General features: G+C 40.8%; 1 protein-coding gene across 12 annotated transcripts in view; it reads left to right on the top strand.

The window, feature by feature from the left end:
* The window catches only part of ZNF644 (zinc finger protein 644), an 84,878-nt gene extending 72,676 nt beyond the window's left edge, over window positions 1-12,202 (top strand). For 11 of the 12 annotated variants that reach the window (XM_075424887.1, XM_075424888.1, XM_075424882.1 and 8 more), the window contains 2 exons: window positions 7,144-7,246; window positions 7,728-12,202. In XM_075424887.1, the coding sequence (XP_075281002.1) occupies window positions 7,144-7,246; window positions 7,728-7,920 (296 nt within the window). In that variant the 3' untranslated portion in view covers window positions 7,921-12,202. The other variant, XM_075424892.1, reaches the window with a different exon arrangement.
* Window positions 12,203-18,531: the final 6,329 nt, after the last annotated feature.

Genomic DNA, 18,531 nt, shown 5'->3' with positions numbered 1-18,531 from the left:
TAATTTACCATAAAACTTCAGCAACTTGTAATAAGAGGTATGTTGCTGTTGTCCACTCTCATGTCTGATTTTCATTCTTACTCATTTATTTTGGATCCAACACGTAAGGTATGTAAGCAAAACTAAGAGATGGTTGCTTAAATTCATTCTCCTACAATATCACAACTTCCAAACCAGCTCGTTGGCCTTCTAATGAAGTGTTTAAAAGTACTTCAAAAATGAGAGGGGAAAAAAAAACACCGCAACAAACCAACAAGTAATTTTTGCAGTCTAGTACATATAATTACTATGAACAGTTAAAATAGGAGAAGCAAGTAATTTTACAGTTTCTGTGTATCTTACAACGTATATAGTTAATTTCACTGCTTGTTTGTCACAAGCCAAAAACTAACTGATCTGACATGGAGTGTAGTACAGCATTTGGCAGGGCTATTAGTGATTTTTTATTAAAACACAGTTCATTTTGAAATTCCTCTAATATTCCATATTTTGACTTACTTCTGGAGACCTGCAGTTTGCTTGGCTCTAAGCAATTTTACAGTTTACTTGGATTATTACTGAGATTAGTGGGACTTTGTATCATCAACAGCAAATTGGGGAGCAGAGATGGAATATAGTGAGGAAAATTTGGAGAAGTCTGGAATATTCAGTGGTTAGAGAAGGGCAACCATCAGTTTGCTATGTCAACAAGCACAGACTTTTACATGATGCTTTGGAAAAATGCATAATCCCTTGGTTTTTCTTATCTGCAGATGTAATTCATTATGCTAAAAATTACAAATAAACTTGAGTTTCAGGCTTTCTCTGCAGAAGGCTAAAAGAAATATTTTTACAAACTGGGCCTGTGTGGCTGCCAGGTCTTATGTTATATGAAGTTAATGCTGTAACAAAGTAGATTTAGAAGTAAGTCAGCAGATGCAGTAATATCCAATGTGTAGGGGTACATGCAGACTTTCAGAATCACTGACTAGAGGCATATTTACTCAGTAGAAGGATTATGATAGTGGGCTTTATTTACCACTGCTGTGATTTGTATATTAGCCCTGTGGTAAGTTACTTTGCTTATATACCTACTGGTGAAATATTTTTCAATAGCTGTATATTTAAATTGCACATTGAAATCGTAACAATAATTCAGTGGAGGAGACACTGTGGCAGACAGGGATGGTACACAGAGATTTGATGCTGGGCAAGCTCCTTGTACCTCAGCTTCTCTTTTGCTAAATGGGAAAAGTAAAGGTAGCTTGTCAAGGTGCTTTCAGGGATTTTTGTTTTCTTTTCAGAAATGTTACCACAGTTACCACTTTCTTTAAAAGAACTGAAACAAGACTGCCAAGTCTTGTATCATTGGGCCTAGAAGCTTGTTTAAAATGAGGATAGAAACAAAAAAAGGTTAGAAACAAAGCTTAAAAAAAAGGCTAGAAACAAAACTTTTAGAAAAATCTTTTGATCTCAGAAGCTGGAGCTGAGCCAGATAAATAGCCTGTACTGTGTGGATAAAGGCTTTTCACTGAAACCAGTGACAGAGAGGTTTAAGTTCTAGCTATAACATTATGCAACCGATATATATTTGCATTAACTTAGTACCATTAAAACTGTTGTAACTCTGCAAAGTTTGTGAACTTTGTTCATTGACTTTTCATTTGAGCAAGCTCAATGCAAGGCTTGTAGACCAGAAAAGTGTGCTTTTAAACAGTGTTTTTATTTGGTATTCCACTTTATATTTTAAGCTGTTTGAAGAGAATTGCTTTAATGCAAGAATTCACTAGCACACACTAGTTTTAAACTTTGCTAGGAGTTGCTCTTGGGGAGATCTCAGTTTTTCTTATTAAAAAAAGGTTGCAGTTGCAAGCAATTTTGAGATGTCTTTAGTTTGGCTTCAGCCTGGAACCTGTATGGAGACAATGAAGATATGTTTATACAGGTTCCTTCTGTTTTCATGAAGCCTTTCTTACTTCTTCTGAAGTAAGCATAACTACCAATAAGAAATCGCGTTGGTTGAATATCTGTCTCTAGTTTCTTGCTGCAGTTAAATAATTGTGAGTAAACATGAATGCTGTAATTCTTTTATTTGGCAGCTGTTACGGGAGCAATCTAGGCATTACTGTTCAGTAAGAGAAATACAGTAATTTCTGCATGTCACCAAAGCAAGACCTTTCCTAGCACTACATTAGCTTATGTACTAGTCTTTCTGCTTAGTTTTTCAGTTTGTCTGCATGTTTTTGATATAGACTATTATCATACTGCTTTTCTAGCAGATGCCCTGCTTCTTCAGAATCAGTAATTCAATCACATTTAGTTAAATCTTACCCTATTTTTTTCTCTAATGCATCTTCATAGTCAAGCATAATGGTAAATTTTGAGAATGGACTCAAGAAAAACAGCCTAGAAATGGAACTGTCTAGGCTGTTGCCTGTTCAAGGTTAGGGTGTATTAAACTTAATTTGTGCCTGTGTGCAGAATGTGTTATGCATTATGGATCCACTGTATAGCAAATGCCTGTCAGGTTCATTTGGATAGTCACCTGCTTTTTTATTAGTGCTTGCATGATGGTCTTCAGATGTCTGACTGGAACATTAATGTTTTTTTTGTTATGTAGTCTGGTTTTGAACAATGTAATGATTTAATCGCTGATCTTGAGTAGATACTAATTTGCTCTTATACCTGTTTTGATGAATAGCAACACATTAGTGCTTCTCAGAGCATGTGGCACGCTTGCTTCTGATTATCCTTAGAGCATTGGACAGACCTACGCAAAATCTTCAAAATGCATCTCACTCTTCTTGGTACAGTTGTATATCCATCTTCCTTCCTTTTCTTCTCTCTAGGCCTCTCTTCTTTCCCCGCCCCTTTCCCCCCAAGTCACTTGATACTCGCTTGCACCCTAGCTTTTTACGTCTTTTCACATACTTGGTCTCTTCTTACTGGCTGTCATCTTCTGGGAGCCACCTCTCTTTTTCTTTGGTCTTTGATTCTGTAGGTGGAGACTGCTTTTCAAAAGTTTGGGAGAGAGCAATAAAATACAGAGCAAGGAGTCTGGCCTTTGAGCCAGCAGTGTGACTGAGATAGCAGTTCATGCAGCCACTATGATTCCAAATAATTTCTAATATTGCTTTGTCAAAACTGTAGCTTCGGGAAGTTTACTGTGGAAGCATATGCAGCTACAGCAGAAACCTGAGATCCACTGGCTTTCTGTGTCTTAATTCTGTGCTGTTACAGTTATAACTGATCAACCATCACGATGATAATTTTTAGTATCCTATAAAATCCTTCAGGGAGCAAATTACTGGAGGGGTTTTATTAATGCATTTTACTGTGCAGTAATGATGAGGATAGACAGCAAGTGATTGAATTTGAAAAATCAGTGAAGAAATTTACAAGAAAGATAATTCATTGTTTTTTTACTTTTTAATTGGCGGTGGTTTAAAGTAGTTAATTAGATCCATTTATGCGTGCAATTATTCAGCTTGTACATATGCTATGACAAAAGTAATGAAGTCTGAATAAAGATCCAGCTTCATTCTTCCTGAAAGAAGTGTTCTGTGTTGGGGGACATCAAGAAGCAGAGCATGCAAATTAGCATAAATGCACTTTGATTTTTGAACCTCAGACCAAATGTTATGGCATTAAGGACCTCTAATTGTGACTTTTCCAATTCATGTTGTCTTAGGCATGCTCATTTTAGCCTCCTATCTCCATCTGCTTGTAGTCTTTCTCAATAAGCAGTCATAGAGGTGAAGAAGGATTTTATATGCAGCCTTTTTTACCTAGTATGTATTTTCCTAAAGTGTGCTCTGAAATTGAACTTAAGTGTCTCAAGGAGATTTCTCCAAAGTTTGATTGTCTTTTGTTTTAAATGGGTGGTTTCTCCATCATGCTGTATCAGAGGTTTGATGAAGTGGTGTAACTCATCTACAAAAAACTGTTGGCAAAAAATTTTTGGAATAGCAACTGGGAAACACCGGGTGGCCAAACTTGAAGGAAGGAGGCTCCTTCCAAAAAGAATTGGGCCTTTATAGAGAATGCAGGATGGTAATTTGGGAGCTGGGATAGTCAGAAAGTAGGTGCTAATGGTTGGTAGTTCTTGCCTGTCTCTGGCAGTTTGCTGCAATTTCCATGCAGCTTACTAGAGCTAAATTATCCTTGGTCTCTTCCCAGAAGTGCTAAAAACATACTTTCTGAGGACGTCATGCTTTGTTACAGTAAAGGCATTGGAAGAACAGTAACTGAGTTTTGGGCAGAACACGGCTATGCTTTCTAATGGGTGAGGCAATGGTGTGATTTACTTGATGCTTGGAAGCACTTGTAAGCAGCATGTCAACAGAGTACTTAAGTGTGTGCATGTGACTTGGTTTAAACTTGTTACTCTGGATAGACAAAAATGAAATTAATATGGCAGTTACTGGTACATGTCTGTGATAACTGGTGTTGGAATTATGGTTTTCAGTCAGCTTTGCCCAGATAATACTCCCTCTCCGCTTACTTTCCTGCTTCATTGGAGTAACTTCAAAATGTACTTGTGCTGCTTTGTGCCCCCTAAAATGTGAAGGAATATGTTCACTAGGTCAAAAGGCAAAGGGAACAAAAAATACCCCTTGCAGAACACAGGTTTAGTATTCTTTGTATTTTCTATCTTTTCTAACAGCTTCTTGCTTGGGTAAATCTACTTCCAGTCTTAGCGAAGTTACTCTGAGTGCATCGAGTGATCTGAATGTTTTCTTCTTGATGTCTTTTACTGTGATATTTTCTGTTCTTTGTTTTGTAATTTCTCTGTCTAGAGCCTCTGTCATAAATGGCTCAGAGAAGATGCCCGTTCTTTTGTTTTCCTTGTTCTCTCATTGTTCTTGGAAAAGGTACCTTTCAAGGAAGTAGAAACTACCTCTCCTGGTATATTATGGTAATTCCTGTTTGTGTTACTGTCTATTTGATTGCACAGTAGTTCAGAGGGTTTGTTTCTTAGAAGATTGCAGACACAGACCCATTAGGTGTCAGGAACTCTTGCAGAAGACGAATACAGGTTTAGTAAGAAAGTGAAAGTTCTCTGTAATGCTTGGGGTTTATGTGAGTAGAATCAAATTTCTTGATGAGAATGAATGTCTTATGTTTGCCAACATGAAGGAAATAAGCTAGTTCTTGTTTCAAATACGTGTAGGCTTCTCCAGAAGAAGCCTGCTGTCTACTGCTTTTTTTTTTTTTTCCTCATATCAACCGACATCAACTAACATCAGATGCAACTCATGGATGTGTCTGCATTCAGATAATACTGACTTCTGTGTCCTTCCTTCCCATGACGTTCTGCAAAATCGGCAGTGGCAAAGCTTTTGCTGTAATAACTGCTTCAGATAAGTCATCCCTCATGCAAATAGTTCTCTTCAGAGAATGGGTGTCTGGGTTTCAGTATTTTATTTGCTTAAATTTCTGGTGGTGATGTTACTGATGTTGCAATATGTAAAACACACAACTTGGTAGTTCCTACAGCCTGAAAGATAGTTAGCTTTTTTCTTCCTAATTATATGAAGCGTATACTTTTGATGAGAGCATAAAGCGTTAAGAACACCTTACCTAGTCACTTTTCCAGCAGTTATCTTGGCCATTTCTGTCTCTCTCTCCACCACCGCCTTGGGTTTACTGCCTTTGTATCCAGACTGCTTTCAGTGTTGCTATCAGAAAAAATGCTGTTGAGCATGATCTTCCTAGTGATGGTTTGACCTAGGATCTGAAGGAAGTCTCTTTAAGTTGGTGTCTACTTTCTACTTGCTTGATTAGTTCTTGGTACCTTCAAACCTCAAAAATTCACACTAATTTTTCTAGATTTTGTAGAAATCTTTAAATCTGGGGATGGAACTGGGAAATGTGTGGTGTATCTACAAGTTAAAAGTTTGGCCACGGGGTAAAAGCTTGAGAGGCGCTCATTTGAAGGACATAAGAAAAATGAAGGATGCAGTCAAGACTTTGTTCTTTAAATCAGCATGTTTTGCCTCGCCAGATGATGTCTCATATTTCAATGCTAAGAAGTTTATTCTTCTGGTTTATATTACAGGAGTCAAAACTTAGGGGAGTGTAACAGGTTTTCTTTAATTTTATTGTTAAGATGCTTCAGTAGCATAGCATTATTCCTTTTGGTATCAAGAATATAATTTGTTACTGTCTTTCAGGTTTCTGTGGAGTTTTAGTGTTGGTGTCTTGTGTTTTGCAGTAGGGTATAGCTAGATATACGTGTCTGTTCCAGCAGTCCCAAACTTCTTGGTTTTTCTTAAGCTTTACCAGCTGTTTTCATCATAACAATATTAACTCAGTTTAATTGCCTCATCTCCCAACTTTGGCTGCTGCTTAGACTCTCCAAGTTTTGTTAGAGATGCCTGTTACATCTGTTTATGGGAGGTATGGACCTCAATGCTAACTGAACCCATTTGTCACGCACTTCCTGTTCACACACATTATTTTCATACATAGTTTCAAATTCTTAGACTGAATTTTAAAAGCGGTCTTGCTGTCCCTGTTGATTGTCCTTATACCAGCTCCCACTGCCAAGGATTAATACATCATTTTTGTAAGATGCATTAGAATTCAGACAGGAGCGAGAGGGAAGCTTAATATAAAATTCTTAGAATAAAAGGACAAACCTTTTGCTTTATGTTGAAAATAAATGGCAGTTGTTTTATTTGGACTAGGAACCTTGATTGTATTAGCTGAAAGCTACAATTTTGTTAAGCTATAACTTGGTTGAACGTGAATGGTCTTATGATGGTACTTGAACTACAAAACAAGTTCCAAGATTTTGACAGCATTTTATGCATGAAAGGGAATTTCCAGTGGTTCTTTGTTTCTGTAAAATTCTGCAGTAGGTTACTAGGTGCTTGCAGATCCTAAAACAACAGTTTAATGCTGAATGTCCATTACCTAGTCTTTAAAAAAAGAGCAAGCACTGTGCTAAACTAAAAAAAAAATAGCTTCATGTGTTTTGCCAGTAAATTTCTTAGAGCACACTGTAATTGTTTTGGATTTACATTATAATTAAATGTAGAGTAACAAGGAGGTAGATGTCTCTTCACTGCTACTATAGGAGTTGCTTACTAAATATCTCTGTTTGGTTAACACTCATTGAAGTATGACTTTCACATATGGAAATTTCTCTCTTCTTAGCTTTAGACTGTAAGCAAAAGAAGTCAAGGTCAAGATCTGGAAGCAAGAAAAAAATGCTGCCATTACCTCATAGTGCTGATGAAGTTTACATACTCAGATGCAGGTACATAGGGTTATTTTAATTGAAAGAACAAATTCTTAAGAGCTTGCTAATTTTAGTCATAAGAAGATTTAAGATTGTATGCTGTAAATGTGTTTAAGTAATAAAGGGAGGAAGCAGTTGCTGATCTGCATTAATTTGAACAAGAGGACTTCAATCAGTCATACTCTGGTGTTGGTTGCCAACTGTTTCTCTAGCTAAAATCTTATTAGTCATGTCTGAGTAATATTCTGTCCTTCAAAAGGTACCTTACGTAAGAACAACAAATTGTTATTGCTAGTGTTAAAAATGTAAGGGTGTAAGTTGTATAAACTGCAGGTTTTTTGTGCTTACAGTTACTGTAAAGGAACTCAGTTACTAAAGTTTGCAGCTAAGATATGTAGAAACAAACATCAAGAAAATTAAGACTTTACACTTAATGTATTTTACAGTTTTCCAGTAGAGCTAGATAGATCTTCATGGAATAATTTTAATATTTGCATAGGTTTTGTGGTCTGGTCTTTCGAGGACCTTTGTCTGTTCAAGAAGACTGGATAAAGCACTTGCAGCGACACATTGTCAACGCAAATCTTCCACGGACTGGAGCTGGCATGGTTGAAGTCACATCACTACTTAAAAAGCCTGCTTCAATTACTGAAACTTCATTTTCTTTACTGATGGCAGAAGCAGCATCATAGAACAAGAAAACATTTTAAATTTTAATTGGATGTAAATTTGAAATACTTTGTCATTTTTTAAAATAAATTGCTACACTAAATTATGTTTATAAATGCTAAAGACAGAAAAATAGAGGATGTGGATTACAATAACATCAAAATAAATTGAATACTTAACAGTTACAGTAAGTAGTCTTTATATTTTATATAGGGTGGAAGATGTGTTTTTAAGGTTTATTATGTTTTTGTCAGTTACTGTGTTCACTATCAATACAAGACCATTACGTGTATGGCAGCCATTTTTAAATTGTTGCACATGGGTACTTAAAAGACAGATTTTAATAAAACAAAGAAACAATGTTCTCTTCAGTGTTACCCAAATCAAGGCTCTGTTTATTCCAAAAAGAATTACATAGTAAAATAAGATATTATTATATTTTGTTTGTATGTATGTAGTGTTTTGTATAATACCAAGAACTGCTAATACAATTTACTCAACTTAGGGCATTAAATATCATGTATTTCATAGTTCAAGAGACTGTTTCATTCAAATAGGGCAGTTAGTACTATTCTATCTAGGTGTGTAAGTTTTTTTTAAATCACATGAGGCTTTTTGTACTAAAAAGTGGAGGGAAACTTGTTTAAACAAATTTCTAAGAGAAATATGTACATAATACTGGAAATTTGTGGTAAGGAAATATTCTTTACTTCAGTTGCATTTCTCACTGACAATAAAGTGGTGCATCCATGCTACCTCCTACTTGTCAACAAAGATGGTATTTACCCTTATGTTTTTGTATCATAGTAGATTCAGTCCAACTTTCTTTATTACAAAGCATCTTTTTGTTAACAAGTTTGTTTCTTTATGATGATTTACTTAAAGTCTGACTTGCTTACAGAAGTTTGCCTCTCTACTATTTTATTTAACACTGTAGAAATGTACTAATAAGCATTGCTCACTACACGGTTAGAGTAGAGTTTTCATTTATAATTCTGGTTAAAAGGTTGATCATTTTAGAAAATTCGAACACAGATTGAAATGTTTCTACATAATGAAGAGAATGTTTACAACTTAAAACTTAGAGCTTGTTTTGGATGTGATTATATGTATGAAAACTGTAACACTATGCTCATGCTAAGGACCTACTTACAGAATTACTGAAATAAATGTGCTGTGAGGCTGGAAATATGGTGCAGGTGTCTTGGTCATGATGGATTGTGTTTGTTCATTTAAACTGTCTTCAGAAGATGATTTTTGTTTAAATCAAATCAGATTCCTCTGCAAATCAATTTTGTATGCAAGTAACATTTCGTTTCACTCATATAGGGTAACAGATACTGTAGTTAAGCCAAGGATATGAATTGATATTTTCTTTATATGTAAATAAAGTTAAAAGCAGTTAAAACAAGAGGAGTATTTTGGTAGAGTATATACATACCTCACTGCCAGTGAAATTGCTTTCCTATGGTATATCTCCTTACCAGAAAAATCTCTAAATAAAAAGGTTTAAAGAAAATCTAAATGTCTATAATGTGAAGCATTTATTTGCATTGTGTGAATTAAGTTTGTGAAATTGATTTGTCTTGCTTGAGATTCAAATCTTCTCATGATCTTAAGTAAAAGTACATTTACTTGCAATAAACTGACTTGTCCACAGACGCATCACATTTGGTTGGTGGAAAATATGAATAAATGTCTGTCTTCCTGTAGGTGCGCAGTTCAGAGTTAACACAGGAGGTTTGTTAATGTTCTGGTAAAATAGATGGGCTAAAAATACCCAGCTGTGCTGGACAGAGTCCTGAAACAAAGCCATCCTAGCTCTGTCAAGGCTATCATGAAATTAGTGCTATCAGGTGTTTTGATGTAGAAGTTGCTACAGATAACTTTAGCTTTATTGTCAAAATTTACTCCCCCCCCTTTTTTTTTGTGACTGCAAAATCTACATCAGTACATCTAAAGTCTGGAGAAAAAAAGTACTGTAGATGTTTTGGGAAAGATAACTGGGATGTTGAAGTGTATTGCAGACAAATTATGTGTATGCAGACTAAAATTTCTAAATTTGTGGGCGATTGTGGGATTTTTTTATACGCTGTGCAAATGGAAGATTTACAGCAGTGTGTTGAAACAGAATAGAGGGAAGTGATTGGTCACCTTGAATGTTTATAATGCTTTAATAGAGTGCTTGTTTACCCTTCTCACCAAAAACGGTGCTTGTGAGAGTACCATATTTTGTGGCTGTTTAACAGATTAAAAAATTAAGTGCAAATGATATTTATCTAGTATTGTTAAGAATGCTTGTAAGGTGAAGCCATACCGTGCGGAATTTAGCAGTAGCAAAAAACTCTTACTAGGTTCGTAATAATAAAAAAGCTAGTTATTTCTATTGAATTCATTAAACCCCAGTCGTGAGCTGCTTTGTGTCACACTGAAATGCCAGGTTGTGTCTGAAGAGCGGGGAGCCCTGGGCCTGGCGAGCATCTGAGTGAGCTGCTTGTCACTCAGAGCAGCGGTGTTCAGGGCAGGCTTTCCGAGAGCATGCGCTCAAGCTCTGTGCCCTGCTTGCATCAGATCTGTGACAGAGTTTGAAGAATGTGCAGAAGTTCTAGAGCTTTTCTGATTATTAATTTAATTGCATATATGGTTGATATGGACAGAATTATTTGGGGTTTTTTTTAATTGTAAGAATAGAGTATCCTTAAGCTTTCTTCAGCCTCTAGTCCTTACGTGGGGCTATTTGTTTTCTTGGTTTCTGTTGTTTGGAAATACAGATCTTCTGTCACTAGCTACGAGGAGACGTAAATCCCCCTTTACGGAGTTGTAGAGATTCTAAATCATCTGGTAGAAGAGAGTTAATTAAACCAGTCCCTTTATTATGTGAATCTCGTGTTTCGAGATGTGTGGCTTGAGAGGCTCCATGGCAGTCTGTGCTGAGGAGCTGGACTTCCAGAACTGCGCATACAAACACGAGCGTTACTCTGTTCACGTTGGCTAGATTGCTTCGGGGCAAAGGCTGCTGTGGCATAAAGATTTTTGTTTGGTTGATTTTGGCTCCTTATCACAATCTTACATGTTTCTGGAGTTACCCTAGTTCCTTGTAGAGCTCGCTGAAGTAGCAGCCTACTGCTGCTGGCAGTAAAATGTCAAAGGAATTTTCAGAGTGCTTAGAGAGGCCTGGGAAATTGTAGAAGACCACCCCCCATGTTTTGTAAGAGGATTGCCTAGATCCCCTAGTCCCAGGGGTATTTCCAAATCATCTTAAAAAATTAAAACTCCTGTTTCCGTTGCTTGAAAAGAGGTTTCTGCAGGACTTTGGAAAGGCGATTTTAAAGTGCCTGTGGTAGCCGCTGCCGAGTGGTAGCGTGTTCAGGCTGTACGCGTGGAAAACGGGAGGTGGAGGCAAGTGGATAACAACTGTTGGCTCGCAAAGATCCCTGTGCCTTGACTCCTGTTTGCCGTGTACTGCTGTGATGGGTTGTGTGAATTGTGTTAGGTGGGCTGCTCCCACAAGCCGAGGCGGTCCAGCTCTGGGCAAGGGAGCGAGCACCTCGCGTGCCGGCGGTGGGGGTGGCAGCAGCAGGGGCTGATGTCCCCAGCCAGGCTTGCTGAGTTTGAGCTGTGTGCCTGCTTGGAGCCCTGCCTCGTCAGCCATGCTCAGGGGAGTCACTGAGGTCTGTGAGGTAAGTGGGACACGGCAGGAGCGCGAGTCGTGAATGGGGGCTCAGAGAAGTGCACCCGTCCGGAGTTTGGGAAGGTCAGCGTCACAGGGCTGAGACGGGGGGATCTGTTCCTCCAGAGCTATTCTGACACAGTGCTTTTGCTGGGGCTGTTGTGGCTCTGAATTACCCTGCGTGTCAATAGTCATTTACAGGGGTTATTCATTCAGTCTTCTACCTGATGCTGAAAACCTACAGAAGAAAAATGTTGGCTGAACGAACTAACAGTGAATGACAGGTACTTGCTCTTAAGTAAATGGTAAGGGCTGTGAAAGAGGCCTGTTTAGTTGGGCGCTGTGGTTAACAGACTTCCACTTTTCATCACAGCAGTTAGTGGCCTGGATACTGAAACACCAGTCTCATATTTAAAAAAAAAGGTTTATATAGTTATGACTTTGTTTTTTAAAGAAACTTTTTAGGGTTGTACTGATTTAAAAACCTGACTGCATTATGATTTCAGATATTTCAATCCACCATGCTTTGTAGGTGCTGTTGCCTGGTACATGGGTAGCGATTTTGATGTAATGGAAACGTTTTGGCCATCGTGCCGGGTCTGTAATCTCTTGCAATAAAACGTTCCTTTTTAACACCACAGGCTTCTTGTTGTTCTTCCCGTTGTTCGGAGGTGAGCTGCGCGGCGTGTGTCACTTAACCCAGGGACTTCCACCCTAACCTGAATGGTTGTACAGTGAGGCAAGGAGGGCGGTTCTGCTGGCTGCAGCCTTCTGGAAATGCAGAGGTGAGGCAGGGAGAGCATGTCTGCATCCCAGTGCTGGAGGCCAAGAACAAGGATTGGTGGTGGAGGGAACATCACCGGAACCAGTGGCCCAAAGCTGAAGCAGAGTCACAAATAACAACGGCTCTCACCTGCGTGTATGCTCCTGCTCCTCGGTCTGCACGATCTGGTTTTGCTGAGGCCGCCTTTCCCAGTTAGAAGCGTTTTTTCCCTGCAGCAGTAGCTGCGCAGCGGCTTCCACGTGCACCTGGACCCGGCGTACTCTGAAAAACCCAGTCTGCCTGGTGCGCTGCAATTCCCAGCCATCTGCTGGTGCGGCATGAAAGGGTGCATTGCCATACCACAGCCATTCACCCACACAGAACAAAAATGCAGAGGTTGATCAAATTTAGCAGAAAAGAGCATTGGGGTCTTTGCTTGTTTGCTTTTTCGTTTTTTTTAAACAAGGGCTGGAGCGTGGGTTCATAACCCTGGCACTGCTCATTCTCATTTCTAGTTGCCTTATAGGCTGTGATTAACTTACATTTAAAAAGCAAAACAAGAAATCCCTCTAACTTTAGTGCCCTGTTTCCCTATTAAAATTTGAACGTAAGTCAGCTAACAGCCTTTGAATGAAACTTCTCAGTAATACTCGAGTGCATCAAGCAGAGAAACCTGGCGGTGCGGGTGGCCGGTGTCTGGCTGCAGCGCTCTCCCTTCGGGAAGCGATGCTGGCTGCCGCAGCCCAAGCGCCGGCAGCTCCAGCCTGCCAGGATGGGAGGTGGGGGGGTCTCTGTGGGGTGTCGTGGGTTGTGAAGGTGAGGAAGATGGCTTGCATGCGTTGCCTGAAGCCTGGCGTGCTGTTGTGTTGGCTAGAAATAAGAATTGAAAATGCATCCATGTAGGGATTCTCATCTCTAGGTGGAGGCAAAGTTTGTTCTGAAAGCCCTGGAAGACCTTTCTCATGCAGGCTCTGGATGCTTTTTTTACTACAATTAAAACACAAGTAAATGGCATCCTTGGTAACTGTGAGCCCAGAGACCTCAAAATCACAACTCCTTCTGTCCAGTGGGGGAACAAAGGGAGCCCTGCAGCCTGCCCACAGCTTCCTACGTGTTTGTACTACACGTTGTATTGATCACCACGCTGTTGGGCTTTCCATCCTACTTTTTCACTTAAAAATACACTTTGAAGAGCTGAGCTTTACATACCAAGTGATGATGATAATCCCTCTGCTTTTGTGTTAGACCTGCAACATGCTTACGTGACATTTATAGTGAGTGTTCCTAAATATAATCTGCCACTTTAAAAAAAATCTGTTTATTGGAAAATGGAAGCTTCACGTTTAAACAATTGATTATGTATTTTTAAGCCAGCAGCAGCTGCGGATCATGTTTGTAGCTCTCCGTGAAACTCCTCCAAATCCATCCTCACTGCTGTAGCAACAAACGCTGAAGCTCTGAATCCCGTTGTGCTCTTTGAAACAGCTTCAGAAAACAACGGGCTGATAAAGCAGAATGCAAGTGAACACATTAACATGTGTTTTAACCAAATAAGGAATTGCGTGTCACCCAGGTACGAGTCTTGCTGACAAGAAATAATTCTTTCATCTGTCTCTTCCCTGAAAAAACAATTTCGTGAAAGTAGGAGGAAGAAAATGGCCTTATTTGGGTAAAGAAGCGAGGGGGGGGAAACTTTTAAAAGCCAACAAACAAAAACCCACAGGTTGAACCAGAAATTGCAAACAGGGGGAGACAGTATAAGCCTGAGGTTGACACTTGTTTTGTGGTCTCTGAAATCCAGCTGATGGCTGCGTTTGCTGTGCCTCCAAATCTTCCAGGGTGCGTCTGGGTTCCTGGCACAGAGGAGGTTAGGGCAAATATTATCCTTGGCTGAACAATCAAGAAATAAGTTTTAACCTCAAACTGTTAAAGGAATAGACAGTGACAGGGAAAAGAGGTTTTAAATCCAGGTTTTTGTGTTGAAAGTCAATTGTACCCATTCCCTGTGCCTTCTGGAGTATGTTCACTGATGCTTTTTAAATGCATAGACACTTGGTCCTGCCATGAAAGAATGCAAACTACTCTTCACACGTATCACCTCAGTCACAAATTTGGTACTGAAATCTGAATTTCCTGGTTCTTTTCATGTAGGGATTACTGTTCACTACCTCCAGAAAATCTCTCCTCTTTACTATTTGGCATCCATCATTTTATAACATTCTCTTCTCCTGGAAATAGCCTCCACTGCCAAACCCTGTGTTAGCTGACTGCAGCTGACCACGAGTGCTAATAAATGACTAAAGATCCTGACCCAGAATGTGAGTGTTCTTCCAGGATCCCAAACTCATTTCTTTGCCCTCAGGCCCAGGTTCCCATCTGGGGACAGTACTCAGCCGCGTCCTGCTGGGCTGCTAACCTGACCGTTTTCATTATCTTCATTCCTAGCTTGGTTTGTTTTCCCTTTCCTTCAGTTTTGCTTATATCCGCATTTGCTTTTTCTTCTTGATTTTCCATCTCTCTTGTTCTTTAGGACTTTATTTTACTGCTGGCTACCAGTGACAAAGCTTTTTTGGGAAAATGCTATAAGCCATATTACTGTGAACACAGATAGAGCATTGCTTAATATTCTTAAAAGCATAGCTGATAGCCTGATTTATTTTATATGCGGACAGCAGCTGTCAGTACCTAAGTGGTGGGGAGAGGAGGAGATGTTTAGATTTTGAAGTGACTTTGGGAGAGAAATTACACAGAACAAAAGTCCCAAGTTACTTGGTTGATACAACCCAGGAGTCTGGAATCAACTCCACTACTGGGAGCTGCGTTCTCGCCTCACGGGTTACCTATGTAGCATGAGCCTGTCTGGGAGAGTGAACATCTTGTACCACCGTCCTGTTTTGTCTGCGTAAAGGTGGGTTGCTGGCTTTTTTTTTTTTTTTCCTTTTTTTTTCTCTATTTGTTTTCTGACAGCCTTTCTGAAACCACAGAAGTATTTAGAAAATAATGCATTTGCCTGAATGATTTTTGTGAACAAGCAGCTGGTTAGCTTCTCTGAGCAAAGTGAAACAGGATATCTATAACTGATAAAAAAACATATTGGAGATAAAAATTTCAGCCCATTTACTAGTAAATGATGAATGCAATAGATAGCATGAAATTCTGAGGAAATTAACCTGTGATTTCAGATTTAGATGTAGAAATGTGCCAAGAGTATCTGAGCAGCCCTTCTCTACTGCCAGCAGCAAACAAAACCAGCAGCCTGCAGGGCTCTGATTTCTGGCACTGGGCGGCAGCTGGCATGTGAGGGTGGGGAGGGGAGCGGGACGCCATGCTTCCCAGTCGCTCCTGCTGTGGCACATGTTGTGTGCTCAGAATCACAGAATCACAGGATGTTCGGGGTTGGAAGGGACCTCTGTGGGTCATCTAGTCCAACCCCCCTGCCGAAGCAGGGTCACCTACAGCAGGCTGCACAGGACCTTGTCCAGGCGGGTCTTGAATATCTCCAGAGAAGGAGACTCCACAACCTCCCTGGGCAGCCTGTTCCAGTGCTCCGTCACCCTCAGAGGGACGAAGTTCTTCCTCATGTTCAGATGGAACTTCCTATGCCTCAGTTTATGCCCGTTGCCCCTTGTCCTGTCACTGGGCACCACTGAAAAGAGCTTGGCCCCATCCTCCTGACACCCACCCTTGAGATATTTGTAAGCATTTATTAGGTCCCCTCGCAGCCTTCTCTTCTTCAGGCTGAACAAGCCCACCTCCCTCAGCCTCTCCTCGTAGGAGAGATGCTCCAGTCCCCTTACCATCCTTGTAGCCCTCCGCTGGACTCTTTCCAGTAGCTCCTCATCTTTCTTGAACTGGGGAGCCCAGAACTGGACACAGTACTCCAGATGGGGCCTCACTAGGGCAGTGTAGAGGGGAAGAAGAACCTCCCTCGACCTGCTGGCCGCACTCCTCCTAATGCACCCCAGGATGCCATTGGCCTTCTTGGCAGCCAGGGCACACTGCTGGCTCATGGTCAACCTGTCGTCCACTAGGACACCCAGGTCCCTCTCCACAGAGCTGCTCTCCAGCAGGTCCGCCCCAAGCCTGTACTGGTGCATGGGGTTGTTCCTCCCCAGGTGCAGGACCCTGCATTTGCCCTTGTTGAACCTCATCAGGTTCCTCTCTGCCCAACTTTCCAGCCTGTCCAGGTCATGCTGGATGGCAGCACAGCCTTCTGGTGTATCCACCACACCTTCCAGTTTGGTGTCATCAGCAAACTTGCTGAGGGTACACTCTAACTCTTCATCCAGGTCGTTGGGAGTTGTGTGATGGTCAATCCAGGTTGCTGGGCTGTGGGAGTTGTGTGATGGTCCAGACTACGCTTTCTTCATGTTACCTTAGAAATCAAAAGCTGCAGGTGTGTTACACGAGAGTATCTACAGCTTAGATGTGTATGATACGTGCTACCGTAACAGCCAGGTTTACAGTGGACAGATTGGTTTTTTTAACTCTTTTGAAGCTTACCTTGCTGTCATCTTCCAGACTTCAGACATCTTCTCTACCTTAACAGACTCACAATATCAATCCTGGCCATCTAGTGCTAGGCCCTTAGCTAGTGTCCCAGTCTCGGAGAGATCCCTGAAAGCCCGGTGAGAGCTCCCCATCCTCAAGCAGTCGAGGCTGAGGTTGAATTTAGGTGCTTTATTTCAGCTTTCTGTCTCCGAGGAATTTGACCGAAGCTGGCAAATCTGTTCTACTGTTGCTGTTATTACTGCGTACAGAGAAAAAGCTCCAACCAGTTTGGGATCAAACTAAAAATTGAGCAGTTACTGAAAATTAAATCAGATGTATTCAGAGCTTCAAGTGCTTGGTACTCTGTCTGCCAGCAAACAGCAGCACGTGCTGCCCACAGCCAGCGCTGGCACTCGCTGCAATCGCAGGGAGCTCGTTTATCGTCCAAGAGAATCTGAGCACTTTCCCTACTCTTTTTGAACTTTCCCTGCATGTATTTTCTCTCTCAGTCCCCTTCCCCCAGGAGAGCATTAGTTGTGTTGATGTTAACTAGAAAGTTTCTGATTAAAAGTCTACATTAATTCTAGGAGACTTGCAAAGGTGAGATTTCTTACCCTCCATTACCCTGCAGATCCCCCACCCAAACGTGGTCTCTGCCTGCACGGGTTAACGAGGCTTGTCTGTACCTAGGAACTAAATCAATTTAAATGATAAGCATAAATGTAGCCTTTCACCACGTTGGTACTTTGCCTTGGTTAGCAGTCAAAATTATTTTGCTCTTGCTGAACGGGGACGCCATGAGAGCAGCAAGGCAGTGGGAACTCAGCATAGTGTTTGGGTACGCTGGGTGCCGTAACCGGAAAATGCAGAAAGGCAAAGCTGTGGCCAAGGCTGGTGCATGGACACACCAGACGAAGCTGGATCCTGCTCCTGCAGCTTTCCTGAACGTTACGCTCTCCATTAAAGTCCATGAGACCTCCGACCTGATTGGTGCTGGGAACTAATTGAATAGGAGAAAGGAATTGTGCCTATTGCTAAAAAAATTAGTCGGAAAAAACTGGCGTAAGTTGTCAGAAGTTAGTGAAATGCAGCTCCTTTGAAATACTCTGTGTGAGAAGTTAATAGGTGGAGAATAAGAAATGCAAAACGTAGTATCTTGGAAAAACAGGTGCAGCTGACATCTGACATGGAAAAACATATTGACACTTCAAGAGTGGGTATTATGTAAGAAAATAGCAAAAGTGATTAAACTACTTCAGGGAGCCTCAACAGGTGTATCTACTCTTTCTAAAAATGCATGTAAACCTGAATATTTTGTCTCACTTCCACACAAAAACCAGCATATGTGATAGAATGGGAAATGCAGGGTAACAGGGGGAGAGTTATCTCACTGCGGTATTTTCATTAGGATTGTGCAGAATGAGGAATTTCTCATACAATGGGAGAGGTGGAGAGAGAACAGTGGAGCCTGCATGTGCTGCAGCAAGGCTGGTAATTAGAATGTAGCCAGGCAAAATCACAAGGGGGTATGTAATAAAAGCAAGCTTTAATGCGATTTAAATACCATGACGGCGTTGCATTCAGTGACAGCCTGGTCACCCAGCACAGCGCGCCATCCGCTCCGTAGAGATGGGTTCCTGCAAGGGGCTTCTGTCCCGGCCATCTGCCTCGGCCGCAGGAGCACAGCGCCGTGAGGGCATGGAACCCGGT

The sequence above is a fragment of the Opisthocomus hoazin genome, chromosome 6, assembly GCF_030867145.1.
Source record: "Opisthocomus hoazin isolate bOpiHoa1 chromosome 6, bOpiHoa1.hap1, whole genome shotgun sequence".
In the NCBI taxonomy this organism is placed as follows: Eukaryota; Metazoa; Chordata; class Aves; order Opisthocomiformes; family Opisthocomidae; genus Opisthocomus; species Opisthocomus hoazin.
The sequence above is the reverse complement of the archived record's forward strand: the minus strand, read 5'-3'. Positions and strand labels throughout refer to the sequence as shown.